This window comes from Girardinichthys multiradiatus, chromosome X (assembly GCF_021462225.1).
Source record: "Girardinichthys multiradiatus isolate DD_20200921_A chromosome X, DD_fGirMul_XY1, whole genome shotgun sequence".
Taxonomy (NCBI): Eukaryota; Metazoa; Chordata; class Actinopteri; order Cyprinodontiformes; family Goodeidae; genus Girardinichthys; species Girardinichthys multiradiatus.
Genome location: NC_061817.1, coordinates 29,534,919 through 29,557,808, shown reverse-complemented (window position 1 = coordinate 29,557,808; position 22,890 = coordinate 29,534,919). Strand labels below are relative to the sequence as shown.

The 22,890-nt window shown below is 38.3% G+C and overlaps 1 protein-coding gene and 1 long non-coding RNA gene across 6 annotated transcripts in view; both read right to left on the bottom strand.

Moving 5' to 3' along the window:
• Nucleotides 1-1,904: 1,904 nt before the first annotated feature.
• On the bottom strand, nt 1,905-2,823 carry LOC124862222. Its single transcript, XR_007036891.1, has 2 exons — nt 2,767-2,823; nt 1,905-2,629 (listed from the first exon to the last, which is right to left on the bottom strand). It is a non-coding gene; the product is annotated as an uncharacterized LOC124862222 (long non-coding RNA).
• Nucleotides 2,824-5,014: 2,191 nt separating this feature from the next.
• Nucleotides 5,015-22,890, bottom strand: part of LOC124862512 (protein tweety homolog 3-like) — a 28,634-nt gene continuing 10,758 nt past the window's right edge. For 4 of the 5 annotated variants that reach the window (XM_047356469.1, XM_047356467.1, XM_047356470.1 and 1 more), the window contains 8 exons: nt 19,633-19,688; nt 17,186-17,278; nt 16,464-16,556; nt 15,962-16,098; nt 14,639-14,812; nt 11,312-11,387; nt 10,722-10,823; nt 5,015-6,789 (listed from right to left, as the gene is read on the bottom strand). In XM_047356469.1, the coding sequence (XP_047212425.1) occupies nt 10,743-10,823; nt 11,312-11,387; nt 14,639-14,812; nt 15,962-16,098; nt 16,464-16,556; nt 17,186-17,278; nt 19,633-19,688 (710 nt within the window). In that variant the 3' untranslated portion in view covers nt 5,015-6,789; nt 10,722-10,742. The remainder of the gene's footprint in view (nt 6,790-10,721; nt 10,824-11,311; nt 11,388-14,638; nt 14,813-15,961; nt 16,099-16,463; nt 16,557-17,185; nt 17,279-19,632; nt 19,689-22,890) is intronic. The other variant, XM_047356472.1, reaches the window with a different exon arrangement.

Here is a 22,890-nt window from a genome sequence, read left to right as displayed (position 1 = left end):
AATCCAGATTTAAAATGACTCATAAAGCTCAGATACAACCACAAAGGTGTGAAAAACAATAAGGAATGGTTCAGAAATTACTACAGAGATGTAACTATGAAATAAAGACATCTAATAGACATAAAACAACAGAATATCAGCATTGCTAATCGCTTTCAGTGACATAACATCTTTTTGGACTGCTATAGTAGCTTTCTAATCTATGCTGAGTTTATATAAAATAAAATATATTCATAGTTTTTACAGCTCTCTCTATGTTCTGTAGTTAATTGGAACAGCTAGTCTGGAAACACTGTGTGTTTTGAACAGCTCACAATACAAACACCTCTGTGTGCTTTTTTACACTTCCTATCAGAGCGCTGAGCGGGAAATGTGAAATTTCACATCTCTATAAAGCCACACGCCTTGTATTTGTTCAACTCACAACAGAAGAGCGCCTCTAACTGAAAGCAAAATGGAAAGCCCCATTTGTGGGGGAGGCAGAGGAGTGGATGTGGTGAAGTATACATATGGATGGATTCTTCAAAGGGACAGTGTGCATGGGGATTACAGAGACACTGGCCAGTTGCACATTGTCTTCATGACTCTCCCTGGCTATATCAGTCAGTCTCCAATTAACAGTCTGCATTGTCTGCAGGATTAGAGCTGGCGGCACAAGCCCCGCTGGACTGACCTCACAACAACTGGCAGAGGCCTTAATCCTGCTCAGCATGTGCTACAAAGGCCCACCAAGTAGGAGTTTACCATAATCCGGGTATCACATATCTCCGCAGAAGAGCGACTTGACTTCATAAGCAGCACTTGAGTTCAGGACCTAAGAATGCAGAACTGCTTGTCTTGAAAGCTCAGCCAGAAGATTTACAGTGTTTTAGTTTGTGCTTCACCCAAATTCCAAAAACAGGACATTTAGGAAAAGCAACTATATTTGGCAGATTAGTTAACTAAATCAACTGAACTAATTTCTTTGTTTGAAGCAAGGACCAAAACAAATCTTCGCTTATAAAAGTGTAAATAAGATAGGCACAGATCCTTTAAAACTTTAACATTAAGCAATAATTTTTTTCAATAAATAGAAAAAAATCAAGGGCAACCTATGTTGGGATTTCAGACCCAGAGTAATATGTTTAGAAAGATGAGTAACAGCTACTTGACAGTTTATACAGAGCATTGAAATAGTCCAGACGATACGTTAGAAAATCTTAAGCAAGGAGGGAAGGCTTTTCTGTCACAATAACTCTTAGTTGGAAAAGCACCGATTTTATAACATCAGTAATCTGTTTAACCAAATGGGTCAATTAGATTTCCCAAATTAGATGTGTCTTATGTTTGTTAAAATTTAGAAAGTTTAACTTCATCCAGGTCTTAATTCTGTTAAAACAGTTTAGTTGTGGTGTCAGGAGATTACTGCTGTTAATTAGGCCCGATTGAAGGGACAACAATGTAAAGTAAATTATACTAAAGATTGACCCAAGGAGCAACATGTACATGATAAACAGCCATTGACCGAATACAGGCCCCTGAGGAACCCCGAAATAAAGAGCTGCTACAGAAGAGAAATTACAGGCAAACAGAAGAAGTCCTGCATCCGATGTGTTTATGGTCTATTCTATGAAAGGCTACGGAGAAGTCAAAAAGTACTAAAACAGTAAAACAAGTAGAGTGTAAAAGAAGGCCATTAAAAACTCTTGAAAGGGCTGGTGTGACTCAAAAACTAAATTAAACTCCTCAGAGAACTGGCTTTTATGGAGGTCTTCAAAGATTTTTCTTTGGACATTTGCTGCATTTTTAGTAATTTTTAGTGTAATCAGAGGAATGTTTGTGTTTGTTAAGTCAATTATCACTTAAAACTATAAAAGGATTTCAACTCAGGGACAACTGTGGCAATAGACTTCTTAACAACAAACCAATTTTAAATGGCATCTTTTATTGCTATCAAAAAATCTATAAAAAAATCTATAAAAATACCAGACATCAACTACAAGACATAAAATGTTATGAAACACATGTTTCTTTAAAACAAAAGTGAAATTAAGAGTTTTCCAATGAATGAAAATTGGAGATACAATTAATAAAATACATTAATAAGTAAAAATACATACTTTAACAGAGTGATGAAAGTAGAGAATAAATAACAGACTTGAAATGTCTAGAAATGTGCAAATAATTATTACTTCAGCTCCAACAAAATGGTTCAAATAGGCTATTTGCTAAAAATGTGTGATGCTTTTTTCGTATTTCCTGTTTTCAAGAGGTTAGACCTCTTGAAAACAATGTTTAAACAAACAACACCTGATTAGGTACAAGAAGCAGACAGAAAGTGTGTGAAAAAGCAGATAAAGTTCAAAGAAAAACACTGATAGAATTTAAGAAAGCTTGAAGAGATGAATTTACAACAAATTTGGACTACTTGGAATCCAATAAAATGGGATAAGGAGTGGTTTAAAAAGTTTGCATAGTGCTAATAAGATTTCCTTTGTGTATTTCAACAGAGGATTGTTGTTGCAGTATTAACAGTAAGAAACTGGTCCTGTTCTCCGTTTGTCCTCTATCTGTCCAGGCTGATGGGGATGTGTACTGCAATATCACACATGGTGTGAAAACCCTCACATCAACTGATGGATTCTGTTAGCTGCCAAACCACAAAACTGTTATTCCATTCATTCATTCACTTATTCATTCATTTATTCATGAGGACTGTCATAAACTTGATGAGGAGTGTGTGTGGTGTAATGGAGTTTAGACGAAAATTCAGAATGAAAGACTCACCTTCACCGCCTCCATCTTCCAATGATTCTTCTGTGCGTCTCCCGGCCTCCAATCAGCATCCTGTCTGCCTGATTCTCCATCCAATCACCTTCCGACGCCTCGCTTTTAAAGGACCTTCAGCTGTGTTCATCCTCGCTTGTCAGCTGTGCTCATCCCTCCTCCACCCCACCTCCAGCATCTTCCTTCACATCTACTCCTGGCTTCCTCGCTCCCTGGCCGCCAACCCACCACCAGCGTCGGATCGGGGGGAAGACATCTCTAAATCTAAACCTTTCAAACGTTCACCTTAGCTCATGTCATTCTCAGCATTCATGTCTTCCTCCCAGGTCCGCGCGCCAAAGAAAAATATCCATGTCATTTCACATCATTAAAACTTTTCTGATTGCCATCCCTTTTCCTTGTGAGTCTTTTCAGATTGAAATAATGTTGTGTCGGGTGCTTTTTCCATTGTTGTAGGCCCCAGGCGGCGGGTTGTTATTCTCTATCTGAAGAAGAAATAAAGAGGTGTGTTTGTAGTCTGCTGCTTTATCTTTATTGTGATGACAGTAAATTGATGTATGAGAGGAAAATGAGAACAATATGAGCAAAACTTGTGTTTTACTTTATGTTTTGACACAAACTGAAAATACATTCACTCGGAAAGTCAGAGGCTACTAAATATTTATGGAACCCTTTGGAAGACAAAATCAACAATGTGGACATATTCAGTTTTTCCCTAAAACTTGGAAAACCCACACATTTAAACAGTTTGTACTGTGATACATCCTCACAACTTTGTTGTTTGGCAGAATAATTGCTTCTAGACATGAGGTCTATCAGAGGTCTGTGTTGTGTTTGGGTCTGATAAAAGCAGAACCTTTTTTTTTAAATGGAAGTGCTGAACTGCCTTCTGGAGGGGTATCTGACTTGTGTTTCTGCTTTGCTGCCTTGCAGCTGCTCAACACTGAGGAGAGCCATGGTCCGATAGCTTGGCAGAGAGCCCGGTCCAGCTCAGGAAGTGTCCATGTGTGTATGGGGGTCCCTCCCCCTGTTCTTCCTCCTCTTCTCCATTCAGCTCCTCACCTCAAAGCATTAGTAATGCATTCCTCCAGTCCAGCAACAAGCAGGGTAATTCAATTTCCTCGACAATGGGGCCGTGTGAAATTTGATTTGCATCTTCAGTTCTCTGGGTTTTTGTCCAGGCTGTAAAAACGTCTCTGTCTCTGTCATGCTTTGTTTGATCTGCAGTTGCTCCAGAACAAACAGCAGACGATGAGAAGATGCTGTAATCTTTTTTAATTGATCACTGTTTCATACTTTAAATATCAGAGGTGACACTAATCTATTCCTAAATGTTTTATATTTTAAGAGTTTCTTTGTATAATAAGTATAATAGCTGGGACAAAGCTGAGGCTAAGAACTTTTTTCTGTGTCAACCCTCAAACTTGGAAAATGTGTTTTTGGAGGACAGCAGCTGGCTGGCCCCAAAGTGAAAAAACAAGACTGTTGGCCCGGCGCTGACACTGACCTCCTGTCTGCTGTTGACCAGGCGAGGTCAGACACACGCACAAGCCTGCCTTTCTTGTCTACATTACTGCAAATACCTACAATCATTTAAATCATGAACTTTAACAGAAAAATGTATATAAGCTTAGTAGCCTGGTTATTAACCCATATATGTAGCCTTTGCTTTCTGTTTTGTTTAGTGTGTATAGAGAAGGTGAAATCTTCAGTATACCTGTTAAATACCGGTAGATTATATTTATTACATCCTGATTTGTTAAACCCAAAATTAAGAGGATCTGGTTTATTTTTTCCATGACTGTAGCTATGACCTTATTTTTCATAAAAGAAAAAAAAAAAAAAACATTGTGGAAACTAGACAAACTTCAGTACGGTAATCCTTGATTTTATTTTTTGTCTGATGATTAATATTTTCTGATTACAGCTGCTGTTGGTGGCTAAACTTGACCTGAAGTATTGGTAAAATGAGTGTTGCAACACAGAAAAAAAACAGAACATGAGGCTGCAGTTGTATCATTACAATCAGAAGATGTTTCAGATTCAACTTTTTCCGTTATTTTTGGAAATTCTGAGTTATTTTTGTTTAAAGTGAAAAAAAAGAAACCAAATGGAAAATGCGTTTAGGTAATCAGTGTTAAAAAAGTGTGTTTTCATTAGGATCTGAGCAGTGAAGCTTTGCTGCTACCTAGTGTTTGTTCTGTGTCAACATTTGCTCAAATTAATGACCCCTCGATAACCTCGCCACTTCAGTTAAACTTCCTTTAATTTTAAAACACAGCATTCAAGCTTCAACGTGACCACAGCCTTTACACGTACACATTACAAAATGATGTATAAAAAAACAGATCTACAGTGATTTTATTACACAAAAGAAAGACAAATCTATTAATATTTACATGAATTCATGTTTCTAAAGGTAAAATAAAAGAAATGCCTTAAAAATTAATCACAGGTTTTGTTTAAAGAAAAGAAAAATAATTTTTTCAGAGTTGGAAATGTTTCTAATGATCTTCATCTGTATTAGAACAAGATCAATATTACTACTACAAAAAATGAAAAAAAAAAAAAAAACCAGACTGCATCAGTGAATATTTAAAGAAAGCATACATTTGTTTTTAAACTCAGGCTCATTTTCTTGTTTCACAGCCACCAAGGAGCTGCTGGTTGAATTAAAGACATGTAAAACATTTCTCAGATACTAAAAGGTTTGTGCTTAACGTGGCACTGTCTCAACATCACTTCCTACACATCACATCTTAAGAAGCAAGCAGAGGCAGTGGGAGTACAGACATCTCACTCCACATTTGAAAGTTCGTCATGTTGCAACAGATTATTTTCCTAAAAGAGAAATTCCTTTTTCTTTTACACAGAAAGTAGAGGTTTTCACAATCCTTTCACAGCAGCCACTACCCCTTTTGAGTGTTATATAAATGCTAAAACACATTTGAGGCACTGCATTGCAAACGCATAAAATGTTTTCAGAAAAATCTCCTGAGAAAAAGCCATTTTTTCAAGTCAAAAGCTCCCACTGGGTGATCACTGCTGCTTTTTTCTGTGTGAAGTTTGCAGTTTTTTTAATAAAAGAACCACAGAAAGCATTACAAGCCGTTAAGAAGACGCAGGGCGCTCCAAAGACCACACACTCGTCTTTTTTTTAGTCATCTGCTGGGAAAAAAAATGAGTTCTGGCTTCTCAGTTTCATTCAACCAAATAAAAACATGTGCCAGATCCAGATCTTCACAAGTGAACAGCAACTGCTAGAGAAGTGGGGCTCATTGCAATATAAAAACAAAACAAGTGAAATAATTGTGTCTTAAGAAAAATAAGACTGTGGTCAGACATGCAATACCACAGGAACACTGGTCCCAGACAACAGGTTTAAGACAGAATGCCACTATAAGCCAAGTGTGTTAGTGTGTGGTGAATGTGCCACAAGTACAGTACGGTTCAAGCTCCAGAAACAGAGTCCTAACAAGCTAAAGTTAATAATCAATGAAATAGGTAGCTTTAAAGATCCTATCTACAGATGTAGGCATTTGCTCCAGAGTAAAGACAGAATATGTTACAGTACTTAACCAGCTTCAATAGAAGAGTCCATGTTTGATGTCACCCATGTCATCATGAATTCTTGTTTAAAATCTTTCAAGTGTATTGCATCAGCTCAGGAGTTCAGTCCCAGCATCCTTAATGATCCACGCAGTGCTAAACAAAGGAGTGTGGAAGTTGGATTAGTGGCATCTGTACGTCGGACACACAGTTGGCCATCTGATGCATGTCCTCTGGTTCTGCTTAAGCCAAGCAAGAAAAAGCACATTTGGTTCAAATAAAGTGAGACAAGAAAAATAAGCAAGAAGCAGAAGAAATGGAACCGATCACTTGAGGAGAGACTGGATAGAGGAGAAGCTTCAGAGATGTGCAGCGATGCAGATTGGTGGAGATTGGAGAGGTTTAATGAGCTGGAGGGTTGTTGGGATCGGGTCGACTGTTGGCCAGGTACTTTGCTCGCATGCTGGAGGTGTACTGTAAAGAGAACCAGAGAAAAATAGGTAATAATTTCTCCCTCTACAGATTTAAAAATGAACAGCAAGTAATAAACAGGGTAAAAAATAAAAAATCAGTCTGGTCACATAAAACAAGCGAATCCAATGTAGGATTTTCTCATTCTTATTGAACAGCAATCAAAGACACCACCTTTATAGACTGAAAAAAACTTTTTAAAGTTCTGATAAGTGAAAAAAATACATCCATTCCTTAAACATTAAAAACTGTGAAAAGATAAAACAGGATAAACAAAACAGTACAAGGAGATGGGAGAAAATCCTGCAGAGATTATCTTTCAGACAAGTGCTACAGTCTACATGAACATCAAATTCACAGGAGACAAAAAGCACAGCAGAACCGTATAATATAACTCTGCTGTAGTTTAAACTGCCCTTCTTCCTGTTGTGTGTTCAGACCAACAGAACCAGACATTTATATACAGTTGGAATGGATCCATGCATGTTTGGATGGGAGGAAAACGAGCATGACAGGGCTGCATTTCACTCCTGTGGAGACGGCCATCTTGGATGCAATAAGGTTAAAGTGTATTTTGTTCTGTGATCACCTTTCAGAGTCATCTGAACAACTTAAAAACACCAGAACTTGTTTTCAGGGAAACATTTATCATTATTTTTTATTAATTGTTCTCCCTAGAAAATGTCAAAACCAGGACAGACTATACTCTGTTGAATACAAAAGGTAAATGGATAAAGGTTTATGAAGCACTGAAGCTTAAACGGATGCTTGAGCTTTTTAAAACAGCAGCTCCATTGTTTGTTTTCCATCACGTGTAATATTACAAAATGCTGGTCTTGTCTAGATCTTGGACAGGTTGGACTCTGGGTTTTGTTTCAAGATGAAGACCACAGCAACAAAATCCTCTTTTTTTTTTTTTTTTTTTACTGAAACCTAGTGTAAAATTCCCGGCTGCATTCCAATGCACTCAATAAAGATTTTTATTTTGAAAATGTCACCTGGGCGCCATTCAGCGAGGGTGAGAAATGAGAGGGGTGACAAAACAAGAAGAAAAGGAACTTTCTAGAACACATATGTGGAGGTTTTTCTGTCTGTACCAAATGCAGAACGCTAAATGAGTTCCCTCCACTCACTCTGTCTGCAGCTCATTCTACGTTTGTCAACGTTTAGCTTGAAGAAAATGTTATGTGGCGCTGCTAATTTTGTTCAAATGTTTCTGGCACCTGCTCCTGTCACACTGAGCAGTCTGCCAACAAACTGCACGTCACTTGGCAGCTTTTTACATTTCCTGAATGAAACATTATCATCATATTTATTTTTGATTTCATATAAAATGATGACTTTAATCTCCAAACCACAAAGTTAGTCCTAGTTAGATCAGTTGGCTACTGCAAGTTGCACATTAAAACCCACACAGGTCCTCTTATGCTTTCACTCGTGCAGGATTAAAACGAAAATCTGCTTTTATGTCATTAAAGTTTTATATTTAAATTTTGATCTTTTTCTTACTTTACAAAGCTTTGACATAAATATAGTCTCAATAATACAAGGACCAAAAATGCCACAATTAGATAAAATAAAAAAAAGTTGGTAAATAAATATTTATATTTGTAGTGATCTAAACATAATTGGAAATACATACAATAACTTAATGAATACATACACACACGCAAACACACACACACACGGACAAAATTGTTGGTAACCCCGCTCTTAATCAACAAAAAACCACAATGGTCACTGAAATAACTTGAAACTGACAGAAATAATAGTAAAAATGAACAAAAATCAACCAATGAAAATCATACATGTCTTCTGAATTGTAGTTCAACAGAATCATTTTAAAAAACAAACCAATGAAACAGGCCTGGCCCAAAATGATGGTACCTGTAACTTAATACTTTGTTGCACAACATGAACAAACTGCTCCAGTTGTCTCAGGTTTTCCTTCTCCAGACGGTGTGTTTCAGCTCCTTCCACAGATGTTCCGAAGGATTTATATGAAGGTCACTTCGGAATAGTCCATGGCTTTGCTCTTAGCCTTTCTTGGGTGTTTTTAGCTTTGCGTTTTGGGTCAGTAACCTGTTGGAAGATCCATGCTCTGCGACTGAGACCAGACTTTCTGACACTAGGCAGCACATTTCTCCCCAGAATGCCTTGATAGTCTTGAGATTTCATTATACCCTGCACAGATTCAAGAGACCCTGTGCCAGATGCAGCAAAGCAGCCCAGAACATAACAGAGCCTCCTCCATGTTTCAGAGTAGGGACAGTGTTCTTTTCTTCATATGCTTCATTTCTGTGAACAAAGAGCTGATGTGCCTTGTCAAAATCTCCAGTTTTGCCTCATCTGTCCAAAGGACATTCTCCAGAAGCTTTTTGGTTTGTCAATATCATTTTTATGATTTCCTTTAACAGTGGTATCCTCCTTGGTCTTCTCCGATGAAGTCCACTTTGGCTCAAATAACGACGGATGGTGCGATTTGACACTGATGTACATTGACCTTGGAGTTCAACTTTAATTTGTTTGGAGGTTGTTCTGGACTCTTTGGTTACCATTTGTACCTTTCACTTCAAATTTGTCATCAATTTTCCTCCCGCACCCACATCCAGGAAGGTTAACTAGTGCCCCGTGGACCTTAACTTCTGAATAATATGTGCAGCTGTAGTCACAGGAACATCTAGCTGCTTTGAGATGGTCTCATAGCCTTTACCTTCAACATGCTTGTCTATAATTTTCTTTCTAACCTCCTGAGACAACTCTCCTTTGCTTCCTGTGGTCCACGTTCATGTCACCAAACAGCACAGTGACTACTTGTCACCCTTTAAATAGGCAGACTGACTCATTACAACTTTGAAGACACCTATAGCGCCTATGATCAATTTATTTTCAATATTTTCTAGGGGTACAATCATTTGTCCAGGCCTGTTTCATGAGTTTTTTTTATTTTTTATTATTCAGTTGAACCACAATTCAAAAGCAATGTCTGATTTTCATTGGTTGATATTCAGTAAATGCTCTATTTATTATTAAGTTTTGTCAGTTTCAAGTTATTTCAGTGACCATTGTGGGTTTTTCATTCATTAACAGTGGGGTATCAACAATTTGGCCCATGTGTATATATCTGTAATTATTTATATATTCCAGAGATATAACATAAATACGGAAATGTGGAAAACATGCATTAAAATGAGGATTTAACTCTATTTAAAAAGCAACTATAATTATTTTAGTACAAGACAATTTGCCTTACCCATTAAAGTCGGTCAACAGTGAAAACAGTGTGACTGGTCTGCACAATGAAATATTAGTGTATATTTAACGAACCGTAGTGATGGAACCTTAAAAGATGTAAAATAATTAAATACTGAAATTCTTTATGATTTTTACTTAAGGAATTTAGAATTTAAGTTATAATTACAACATTAAATTATTAAATTATGTATTTCAGGAATTACTGAAATGTAACTTTTTTTTTTTTAATGTACGCTTTTTCATTTTTTTTAATTGACCACATATATAAATACTTATTTAAATGGCTTATTTATTATGAATTATGGCATTTTTGGCCCTTGACAAAGTAGTTCACCGACTAATGCAAAAACCAAGGATATACCAAAATAGTTGAAGGCATTTATAATTTGATGCATATGAACCACTGATTCATATGCCACACTGAGTCCGGGAAAAGTTACAGCCGCACATGTTCCTGCTGGTTGAGGAGGTAGGTTAACATGCAGCCCAGGGCGACAGCATACAAACATCAGGTTAGACATTAGGTGGGACACTAGGGCAGAGAGGGTGCAGAACATGGGGGGAGGATCTCTACAACCCCGCCCACTGGGAGCCTAAAAGGGGGTCAGCAAAGCCAGGACTTTGGGAGGTGATACAGAGGAACAGGCCAGCAGGTGTGGGGAGGTGGGGATGTTGTGTACCTGTTAGTAAAGCAGATGAAGTTACCAAAACGATCTTGAACTCTCCGAGGGCTTTAACTGCCAGCAGTGACCGCTGTTACTGTCCGCGGCAGTCAAATACAACTGTATGGGTTCGCAGAGAAAAGACGACAAGAAGAGAGTACAGAGAAGATGCACAAAGCAGTGTCGAGGTCCAAGCAGACACACGGACGCGAGGGAGAGCAGGATTTCTAGTGGAGGATCGGACCAGGGCGAGTCGGGGCGAAATAACTGAAGTCGGCTGTTAATATCAACTCTAAGGCTTTAAAAACTCTTTACTTGGAAGGAGCTGAAACAATCCTGAACACAGGAATGAATCATCAGGCCTCAGATGTTTGTCTGATTGATGAAGCTCAATCAGAGAAACAGCATGGCACGTATGATTGACTGATGTTAGTGATTCCAAAGGGATGGATGGGTAAAATGCACACCACACCTGCTTTACGTGTAGTACACAGTCGCTGTTATTTATCAAGATATTGGAAAAGAATGATATGTAACAGTCTGCTGGTAGCTTTACGTTGTGTAAGCTCTGACATTTTTAAATAATTAGACAAAAAAGGAAAACTTACAGTGGGAGGAGGAGACTCGCGTCCGATCAGTGGCGTGTTTTCACAGCGCGAGTTCTGGAAGTTGGAGTTCTGAGCCCTGTATAATACAACACACAGAGACATCAAATACATGAAAACCTCTCACATACAGCAGTATATATAAACAACGCTGTTAAAATGCCGGGTTTTAGTGATGTAGAAATGAGACCATGATACGTCGGTTCAAAACTTTTTCCACTTATCGCTGCTGTTGTACAGAAACCTTGGATCAGGAAATAAAAAACAGATTGCCTTTGAATGTAAATTCATACTGTTTGGTCAAAGTTACATGCTCTTTCTGATACTTTTACTGTACACTGGTGTTAATAAAACCCCAAAGGGAAGGGTGATCAATAGTGTTGATGGAGATACCGCAGGTAGAAAATAAAAAGAGGTGCAATAATCCACTTGCGTAGGTGCACGCACTCAGAAAGTACTTTGTTGTCTCAGCATCCCATATCTTGACTTGGTAATATTTGCCTATTCCACATTATAAAGGTTCTTCCAAATCCATCGGTGTGTGAGGTTATTACAAAACTTGAATGTTCCTCTCATTAAGCAACCTTTTGATGATTTGGATGCATGCTTTAGCTCACTGTGGTTCTGAAAATTTTAATCTTTCTTCATTTTTCTAGCAGAAGGCTGAAGGATTTGAGCCAAAACAGAGCGCTATTGGGAATAATTATTTCAGTTTCATCTGAAGATAGATAACCCCAGAGCATGATGCTGCCCCCGCCATCTTTTACTGGGGGTATTGTTTTCTGTTGGTGGTGCTCAGTGCTGGTTTTGTGCCCAACATACAGGTCCTTCTCAAAAAATTAGCATATTGTGATAAAGTTCATTATTTTCTATAATGTAATGATTAAAATTTAACATTCACATATTTTAGATTCATTGCACACTAACTGAAATATTTCAGGTCTTTTATTGTCTTAATACAGATGATTTTGGCATACAGCTCATGAAAACCCAAAATTCCTATCTCACAAAATTAGCATATTTCATCCGACCAATAAAAGAAAAGTGTTTTAATACAAAAAACATCAACCTTCAAATAATCATGTACAGTTATGCACTCAATACTTGGTCGGGAATCCTTTTGCAGAAATGACTGCTTCAATGCGGCGTGGCATGGAGGCAATCAGCCTGTGGCACTGCTGAGGTCTTATGGAGGCCCAGGATGCTTCGATAGCGGCCTTTAGCTCATCCAGAGTGTTGGGTCTTGAGTCTCTCAACGTTCTCTTCACAATATCCCACAGATTCTCTATGGGGTTCAGGTCAGGAGAGTTGGCAGGCCAATTGAGCACAGTGATACCATGGTCAGTAAACCATTTACCAGTGGTTTTGGCACTGTGAGCAGGTGCCAGGTCGTGCTGAAAAATGAAATCTTCATCTCCATAAAGCTTTTCAGCAGATGGAAGCATGAAGTGCTCCAAAATCTCCTGATAGCTAGCTGCATTGACCCTGCCCTTGATAAAACACAGTGGACCAACACCAGCAGCTGACACGGCACCCCAGACCATCACTGACTGTGGGTACTTGACACTGGACTTCTGGCATTTTGGCATTTCCTTCTCCCCAGTCTTCCTCCAGACTCTGGCACCTTGATTTCCGAATGACATGCAGAATTTGCTTTCATCTGAAAAAAGTACTTTGAACCACTGAGCAACAGTCCAGTGCTGCTTCTCTGTAGCCCAGGTCTGGGGAATGCGGCACCTGTAGCCCATTTCCTGCACACGCCTGTGCACGGTGGCTCTGGATGTTTCTACTCCAGAGTCAGTTCACTACTTCTGCAGGTCCCCCAAGGTCTGGAATCGGCCCTTCTCCACAATCTTCCTCAGGGTCCGGTCACCTCTTCTCGTTGTGCAACGTTTTCTGCCACACCTTTTCCTTCCCACAGACTTCCCACTGAGGTGCCTTGATACAGCACTCTGGGAACAGCCTATTCGTTCAGAAATTTCTTTCTGTGTCTTACCCTCTTGCTTGAGGGTGTCAATAGTGGCCTTCTGGACAGCAGTCAGGTCGGCAGTCTTACCCATGTTTGGGGTTTTGAGTGATGAACCAGGCTGGGAGTTTTAAAGGCCTCAGGAATCTTTTGCAGGTGTTTAGAGTTAACTCGTTGATTCAGATGATTAGGTTCATAGCTCGTTTAGAGACCCTTTTAATGATATGCTAATTTTGTGAGATAGGAATTTGGGGTTTTCATGAGCTGTATGCCAAAATCAGCCGTATTAAGACAATAAAAGACCTGAAATATTTCAGTTAGTGTGCAATGAATCTAAAATATATGAATGTTAAATTTTCATCATGACATTATAGAAAATAATGAACTTTATCACAATATGCTAATTTTTTGAGAAGGACCTGTATATTTTAGAAAGTTCCAACTAGGCTCCATCTGACCATGACACATTCTGCAACGGTTTAGGAGATTTTAGACAGGCTTCGATGTCTTCTTTGGGAGAAAACCACTGAACTAATTTTTAGATCAGTGGTACAGAGCATACAGGAGATTTTTGTTGCTTGCAGAAAACCACTGGGACTTGTTGGGAATCCCTGCTGCTCCTTCAGCCCTGCCATCACCAGTTTCAGTCTTGTATTTTCATCAGTTTTGAAGAGAAGTCTCAGTTTCAGCAAATTTTAACTAATTTTAGGTGACTGACTTCACCGTTTCATGGTGTATATATAATGTTGTGAAATGTTTTTTTAGTACTCTTCGCCTGACTGATACCTTTGTACAATAAGATCAACATAGTATTAGTTTGACAGCGTTCATATTTACTCAAAAAGGTTACTGCTGCTTGTTTCCCCACTAATAAATGTTTTTTCTTCTCTTGTTCAGGATATATGTGAAGTTATATGTGGGAAAAGACGCAAAATAATTCAATAAAGTCTAATTTGTTTTTACATCACAGAACTTCAGTTGTGTAGACCTTTAAAAACCACAGTATACTTGCTGATATGAATTTATAAAGTGCACGCAATAAGACCTTTGCTGCCACCAAGGTTTACACAGAACTAGAAACAGATGTATCCCCTCCCCCAGTTTCATTAGGATGGAGCCTCAGAACGCTTTGCGTTTCACAACCATCACAGCTGGAGAGAAACAGCTGCATCTGCTAACTTTGGGGGAACTAAGCTTCTCTCTGGGGTCAAATAAACTTTTTGAAAACAAGAAGAAGTAAAAAAAATCTCCCTTACTGTGCAGAGTTAAGAACACAACATGCAAATACATTTTCTACCTCTTCTGCTTTCACTTATAGTGTCCTCTTGTTGAATAAACATATTTTTCTAATAGTGGTATCTTACATGTACTCTGTGACAGGTGCGTTGCTGACAGTGTGGGCTGTGGCAGGAATGGATGTCTCACTCCCATAGCTGCTGCCACAGCTGTAGAGGCTGGGCATGTGGACCCGGTACAGGCTGTCATGGTTCTGCCTTCCGCCGGGGCTCAGAGAGTCATCTTCACCATCTTCGTTGCTCCTGCAAAAACAGAATTTTAGAACGACCACCAGGGGGCGCCCCTCATCTGCCTCTGATGACAATACAGCATAAACTTGCCACACAGTCATGTTTTTTATTTTTTCCTATGATGTGTCTTTAATCATTTTAGGATGGAAAAACAAAAACTGTTATTTCAAATAAATAAGAAACAGCATTGTGCTAACCTCCTTGTAACTGGATAGTGTTGAAAAATAGACTAGTGCAATTTATTCCATTTCAACTAAAATAAAAGTGCTTTGTTAAGCAAACATTTTGCATGAAAAATGGAAGATGATCTCTTCTGCAGACAGAAAGGTGGATTCAAATAATGAATCACCCAAACTTCTAGCAAAATAAGAAACTGCTGCATGTCTTCCTCTAAAGTTCATGGCGACCCACAGCTCCAGTTCCATCATACCTCATTTATGACATCATATAGTAACATTTAGCATATGTTCCTATGGATTTCATCACACATGCATGTTGGCAAGGGATTCCAAACAGCATAATTATAACTCAACAGCTATAAAATAAATGTTGCTCTCTTTGTTCAGATTTCAGATGGAGTAAAATAATTAGCTGGCATACTTCATTACGACTGTACTGCTGAACAAGCGTAGCGGGGAACACTGAAAACAGCAGACAGACGAAGCTTTTGCTTTGTGACAGGAAGCACCAGCTGAGATAAAACTGATAAACATGCTCCCCCCTATGATAAGGAGAGATCAGTTCATTATGTGGGCAGGCTTCAACTTCTTTCCAAGTAGCAACTCTGCACTCATTATCCTGCTGCTAATGGGAGAAAGAAATCACAGTGATGTTACACTTCTGCTGCAGAAAACGATACTAGATCAGTTAGGGATTGTATTAGATTTTGGCCAACATGGCACAATTAGGTAGGGAAGTCTATCTGCTAAAGCAGCTGGAGTCTACTGGACTTTTGTTCCCAGATCATTTTGGTGTAAAGTAAAAAAAAAAAAACCATGACTAAAAAGCCAGTTTTTTTTTTTACCATAAATGATTAATAAGTTTTCCTTGTGAATTATTTATCAGTCCTTATACCATTCTGAATATAAAGTTGGCATGAAAGCTTTTACACAACTACATCTGTGGAGGTTGTGCTTTCCACGAATGTAGTGGCTGTCTTACCGCTTAACTCGCCAGGTGTGAGGCACGCTGCAGACAATCGAGCTGAACATAAGAGCCGTCACGAAGGAGAAAAGCAAGAGGTAGATGAGGCCTTCCAGCCCATCATAGCACAGTCCCGTCATTCCCTGGACGTAGTCCTGCAAGACAAATTCAGCCTACGTTCAAATTCCTAAAGCAATACATGAATAGACTGGTAAAGTTATTAAAAGTTTTTAACTGCACTTTTGTGTGCACCTTTGGAATTATGAATCCACTGGAGAGCAAGCCCCTATTAAAAAAGGACTGCCAAATTCATAATACAGCATCAAAGGGACAAGTACTTACATATAGGACACCAAATGTTATCTAGAGTGACAACTCTGCAAGTTCCACAGCCATCAAAGATGGGATGCTTTATACAAGTTAGCTGCTGTAAAATCTGCCTGAACGAATCAGTTTCCAGGTCTGAGCAGCGCTACAGCGAGACAGTGTCTCCGTTTGTAGTCTCCTCGTCTCTGCTCACCATGTGCAGGCTGCGACAGTCCACCAGTGCAGTGAGCTGATGAAGGCTGATCTCTGTGGTGTTCAGAATCCCCTGAATCTCTTCCAAACTTCCCTGGGAATAAGTGAAGAAAACACTACAATTGTACAGCTGTAAGACTAACAAAAGAAGAAACATTCAGAGCCAACATGACGAGATACGAAACTTCGGGAACGTTTTTCTGTTCCTGCTCGCTTAAAGTCCAAAGAAAGAAAATGGGAGTGATTCACTTCTCGATTATCCATTCAAAGCACATTTATCAGGGATTGGCCGTTCATAAATAGACAGCAAGAGCTGAAAAGCAGATTTTAATTTATGATCATTTCTCAATTTTTCCTCTAGTCAACATTTTAGCCTTATCTTTAGCTCAAAATGAATCTGCTTGCCTGATAAAAAAGTTTGAACAACCTCAGCAAATTTCTCTGTGCGTGTATGTGAGGAAAACATGCCTCCCTCTGTTCCCAATGTCTGCTCTCATTTATGCCTCCATCAACACCGTGTAAAAACCAGTGATGGACAATACCAATGTTGTGTGGACAAGGGGCAGTGAAAGCCTAATGCAGCTAAATGAATAATGCAGGTCCCAGGTGGTCTGTCAGCTAATCTTTGTTCGACAGATGTAGCTCCCCGTTCTGCAGGTCAGTCAGGTCCCATTCACTAAGATATTCTGTCGCCACAAACAGTTTCAGTCTCTCATACCTTACCTTTGTCTGTTTATATTCTCTGGTGGCAGAGCGCAGCAGCTCAGACACATCATCCTGCATTTCTACTAAGGCCTTATGGCTCCCAGAAAGCCTCTGGAAAGGAAAGCATTAATACAATGAGAAACAACCCAGAGGAGTTGAAAGTTTTAAAATTCTTAAAATCATCACAAAAAACCTTCAGCAGGATATTAGGAGACATTTTATGAACACACATGGATACCAACAATAGATGCCCATGACATCCGGAGCACTCAAAGGTTTTGACTTATTGATGCGGCCTGAAAGTAAAAAAGGTAGGTAGGCCATTTAGGGCAACACGTCTGACAGCAAGAGAGATAACCTACAGAAACATGGAAGCTAACCTTCCTTGTTTTAGATTTTTCTTCAAAAAGAAGCCAGACTTCTTGTCATTTTTTCTACTCATTTCTAAGACTATTTCTCCAGGCTTTATAAAAAGACTGTTAACCATTTTAATTTAAACCTTTGGACAGTTTTTACCACTCTTTTTTAGTCTAATCCTTCCACCCGACTATTCCTGTTTAAAAAAACGCAGATCTATAGTTTTTTCTTGAAATATCAATCTTAAACAGATGAACTGTGCTTTGTATAAAACAAAACGTTGAGATCATACAGGTGACAGTTTACATATACTGTATACAAAGACAAAACTTTTTGAACTCACTGAAATTAGACTAAATCTTTTCTGTTTTAGGTCAGTAGGAAAAACCAAAAATATTCGTACTTGGTAAATTATAGAATCAAGAGAGATTTTATTACATTTTTTTCTTTCTTGAGATTCAGACTTTTGCAAAAATTTCCTTTGTATTTAGTAGAATTCCCTTTTAACTGTATGACTTCTCATGGTAATTTATTGGAATTTTGGCCAATTCCAACTGACAGAATTGGTCCAAATGAGTCTGGTTTGTAGGCTACCTTTGTTCACACAAAAACAAATTCTCCATGCGAGAAAGATCAGCTTTTTGTGATGCCCACTGCAAAAAATTGACTCGGTTGCCCTTAACCCACATCATAACTAGCATGGCGGTGTTATTATCCATTTGGACAACCCGTGTGTGCCGAGGATTTAACTTCCTGGCTGATATCTAAAGATATTTCAGTATTTCCACAAAATGTTCTTTCCTCACGACGCAATTGGATATTTTGATTTGCACCAGTTATTTCTGCAGAAAAACATTCCCACATGATGCTGCCACTCCTGTACTTCACAGGTGAGATGGGGCTTTCAGGCTTGCAAGCTTTAAGCTTCTTTTTTTAATTATGTCAGCATGACAAAATCTTTTCATTATCCCATGGTGTCATGCAATGAAGAAAAGTATATCCACAGTTATGAATATATATGCAGTTAAAGTCAAAGTTGTTAAGTAACGCCATCGTCTAGAATTTCCCAAGATCTTTAATGGCATCTTATTGTATGTAAACCTCTCAATAAGGAGAAACTGCTAAAACTCTCTTACTCATTATTCTGGCATTTAGCAAAAAAATAAAAAAAATAAATAAATAATGATTTATGTAAGAACTAACTTTGGTGACCTAAAAGAGGAACAGTTGATTCTGATTCAATGTCATACACTGAGGCCAAAAAAGGTTATGTAACTTTTTACACAGTACATGTTAACGTCTGTTTTTAACAGATTTTTTTATTCTGATATCTTACGCTACATCTGAAACGTAATAAAGGTAAATGCCAAAAGGAGCTTGTAGCCAAAACATTTGAATATCTTATCACTAATGGCCTTCTGTTCCTTAAAGGAAACTGAATAAATCAAGACAGAAAAGTAGAATACTCAATACCAAATATGAATCTCAAATAAGTGAACATTATATAATAATGCCCTTAAAAACAAATTAAGAAAAAGATTTAAAATAAAAATCTCATAAACATTGCTGCAAGACGAGTGGAGCCACAACAACAGTGACAAAGAAAACAAATATAACAATAGGAAGGAAAAAGGTCATTAAAAAAACAAGAAAAGTCAGAACACTCAGCTAAATAGAAATTGTGTCTTTAGATCAGGGAGGGTACCATTAAAAATGTTCATTTTAATCATGTTTGTAATTTGGAGGTACTACAACCGTTTTTCTTTTGGATCTGACAAACTATTACTCAAGAAAACAAGAACAAATTAACCACGGTTTGCTAAAGATCTTTACACAGACTTTACTTGTGTGCTAAAAAACAAACGTTTAATGAATGCACTTTGCACAAACTCAATGCTATTAGCATGGGCACATGCTGATGTGCATCAGTTCAACTCCCTGGGGAAGAGAACATTTTTTTACAGCTGCAAAGGAAAGAAAAAATGCTTGCTTTGGGGCCATCAAAGAGAGCATGTTATGCTGTCATCTCTTACATCTCAGTTGTAAACACATGAAGTAAATATTTTAGAAAAAGAAGTTCATATTTGTAAAATGCAAGTGCAACAAACCTGCTGAAAGGGGTTGGTTTGCTCCAAACTGCAACTAAGGTAGTACTGCAGGATCTCTGAGAGTCAGCAAGGAGGAACAGGGACAGAAAGCAAAAACAGATTCATAAAACACACATTTATCTTAATGTAACTGACACAATACAATGATTATCGTTTTATTCCTTTCTGAATTATTGTTCAGTCCAATAACTGTCAACTGACGGGTCTTTGACAAGAAGTTATATTTATTTTACTAAAAACCATACGTTGGTTGAAAAGGTGAGGCACTTCTCTTGGTAAATATCTGACAAGACTGACCAGTCACTACTGAAGTATCACCACAACACTGTGGAAACTCCTAAAGCTAATTGAAAGCACTTCACAGAAAGATTCCATGTAAGGGTGGAGTTGCAGCACTGACTGAGTTTAATCGGTTTCTACAGCAGCAAAATGCTGCAACAAAGAGGGTATTAAGAACTTCGTGCCTGAATAAAGAAATGTCACGTGACAGACATTGAAATGTAAAAAAATGACAAAAAAGCAGAAAAATCAGGGTTCAGATAGAGTGTATTTATTTGTTCTGAGAAAGCATCTTGCTTATACCTACACTAAGTTCTGTTTTCGGTCTTTACAGTTTTGTTGAAGCGCAGAGATTCCATTATCTTCTATCTAGTCATGTTTCTGTAATTCCTTCTGACTTGTTGCAGCTTGCAAAGTACGACTATGAATGAGGCAACCTAAACGCTAAGAAGTCTTCCAAAAGATACACGAAACTTACAAAACTTTTAATGAATTCTTTGAAAGCATTGAAACTAATACACTGCACAAACCCAGGGAGAGGTGCAGGTATAATTCCTCCGACTGCACACAGCCTTGCAAAAGCACCACCAGTGCCTGTTACATCATCAGTGTTGTTATTGCTCTGTTACAAGACTAAACCTGGATTCTGCTTGAGTACAAAGTGAACCAACGAGGATCGTAATTATTAGAGGTTTGGACTTTCACTTGCGATCACCACCCACTTCCGTTGGTGAGAAATCCTTCACATATGACTCAGAAGTACTGCAACACAACCATGTGTACAGATCCAAGCTGTGACAAACGCCACCGCCACCGAACTGACACACGGTGTTAGTGACATTCAAACTCACTGCTGAGTCAGTGGATTTGCGTTCTCTCTCTCTCTCTCTCAACACAACTAAGCACCAGTGGAACGCAGGAAATAAAACGCACGCAAGTCTGTAAGGCCAGCTGACAAGCATGAATATTAGGAGGAACGGATTTTCCGATCTCAGTGGGTGATGCTTTGGACACTTCACCAAGGGGCTGGGACAAGGTTAAATGTAGTTAGTGCTGAAGCAAATAATACAGCTTGATGATAACTTAGACTGATAAAAAAAATAAATGCTTTAACTACATTTTAAACGGTACTATAAATGATAAAACAAGCAGTTTTGTAATACACTAATACATTAGCAATGGACCACAGACCAATCCAGTGTAAATAATCACAGACTTCTAAATAAATCACCAGCTAATGCAAAAGAATAGCTCATACAACTATTTACTTCAGGCAAGGAGGGATCATATGCTTTATTATAAATGTTTTCCAGCAACAAGGTAACTCGTTTTAAACTGACCGTAGATACTCACATCAAATGAAACCGCACCAAATATAAACATTGGCAATATGAAAAGGGCCTAGCTGTCTGTTGCATTCAACCACCGGTAAATGCCATAGGAGTCTTAATACCTGCAGACCTGTGGTCACACACTGGCGCTGTGTAGAGATGAGTCCATCTATTGGGAGGGATTTTCCCACCAGCAGCGATTCTATGGCGAATTTAAGTGACACTCCTAGACTTATGTCTGTAACTTAAACACTTTCTTGTTATCGAAGCACGGCCTTTCTAAAATATTCCTCAGCAACAACAACAACCGTTTTCAAGTGGTGTTATTGTTATCTAATGGTTTTTTCAATTAAAGAAATGAAAATAAACCTCTAATCAGAATTTTAACCGAAAACGTTGCACAAAATTCCACATTTTTGGTCGTTTGTCTTGAAAGAAATAACCAACTGTGACTTTAAACCCAAAGTGCGTTCTGCACTGTGTACTGTTACACAAATGGTTGGATGGATGGACACATTTACAGATGGACAGGTACGATCTTAAGACAAGTTGTGTCCACCTATCAGAAGTGACCAGGCTGAACAGCACTGATAGATTCACTGAAGTTGCTGTTTAGTTGATCCGCAAGTTTTTTAACTTCATAAAACTTTAAAAGATTCTGGCAATCAGAAGTACTAACCAAGGAAATGACGATCAAAACATTAACTTCCAAAATGTCTGAGTAAACACTTAACGAAGTGCAGTCAGATTTAGGTACTGAGGGTTATTCAAGTTTAAAAATTAAAAATAATTTAACATCTTTCACAGATCATCTTCAGGAAGGGAGAAAGAGTAAAAATAATATGGGTTCTTTACCCCAGATTACAGAACTTAGATTCTCTATAATACAGCTGAGGTACAGACAGGGCAAGAGCACAAGAAGTAAAATAGTTGATGAAATAAATGTTAAAATAATTGTAGAAACAGCAGGAAGCAATAAATCCAATAGCAAAGGAAAACACTTGTGCTATCAAGATGGGTTCCTGATGAAATCTGAGAAAGGCAACAGCTGCAGAAAGGAAAATCAAAAATATACTGAGAATTAAAGAGTTATGTAGAGAAAATACTCAGAACTATGTCCCTTACCGTTTTGTTCTGTTGAATTAATTGAAAACATTGCGAAATGCAAATGTACTAAAAGAATTATGTAAAAATTATAATCAAAAAAAAGATTTCTTTATCCCAGCATTAATTCAACCCTGCTTCATTAGCTGCATCAGCCTTTATACAGGAAAAATGTAAAAGCCTTAATATAACACAGATCAGTAAATAATCAATAGCAAATCAGCTCTTATTGCTCATATTACTTCAACAGCTCAGTGATTACAGGTCCACGTTCTAATTTCTGTTTGCTTGCATGCAGCAGCAATCATTTTCAGGAAAAAGCTCATTTAGCTGAGCTGACGTTGGGAAGGGACATTAAACAGACTTCTAAATGGAAGTTTTATTTTAAAGCAACAGTTTCATCTCCAAGGGAAATATGCTGTCTTTGATCCTCTGCTCTCCTGCTCTTATCTCCCTCATACACAAACAGAAGAAAACCCAAGGCTCTTCTTGCTTTCCTGTGACATGCTGCCTGTCATGGAACGGGTTAGGGAAATTACTGCAA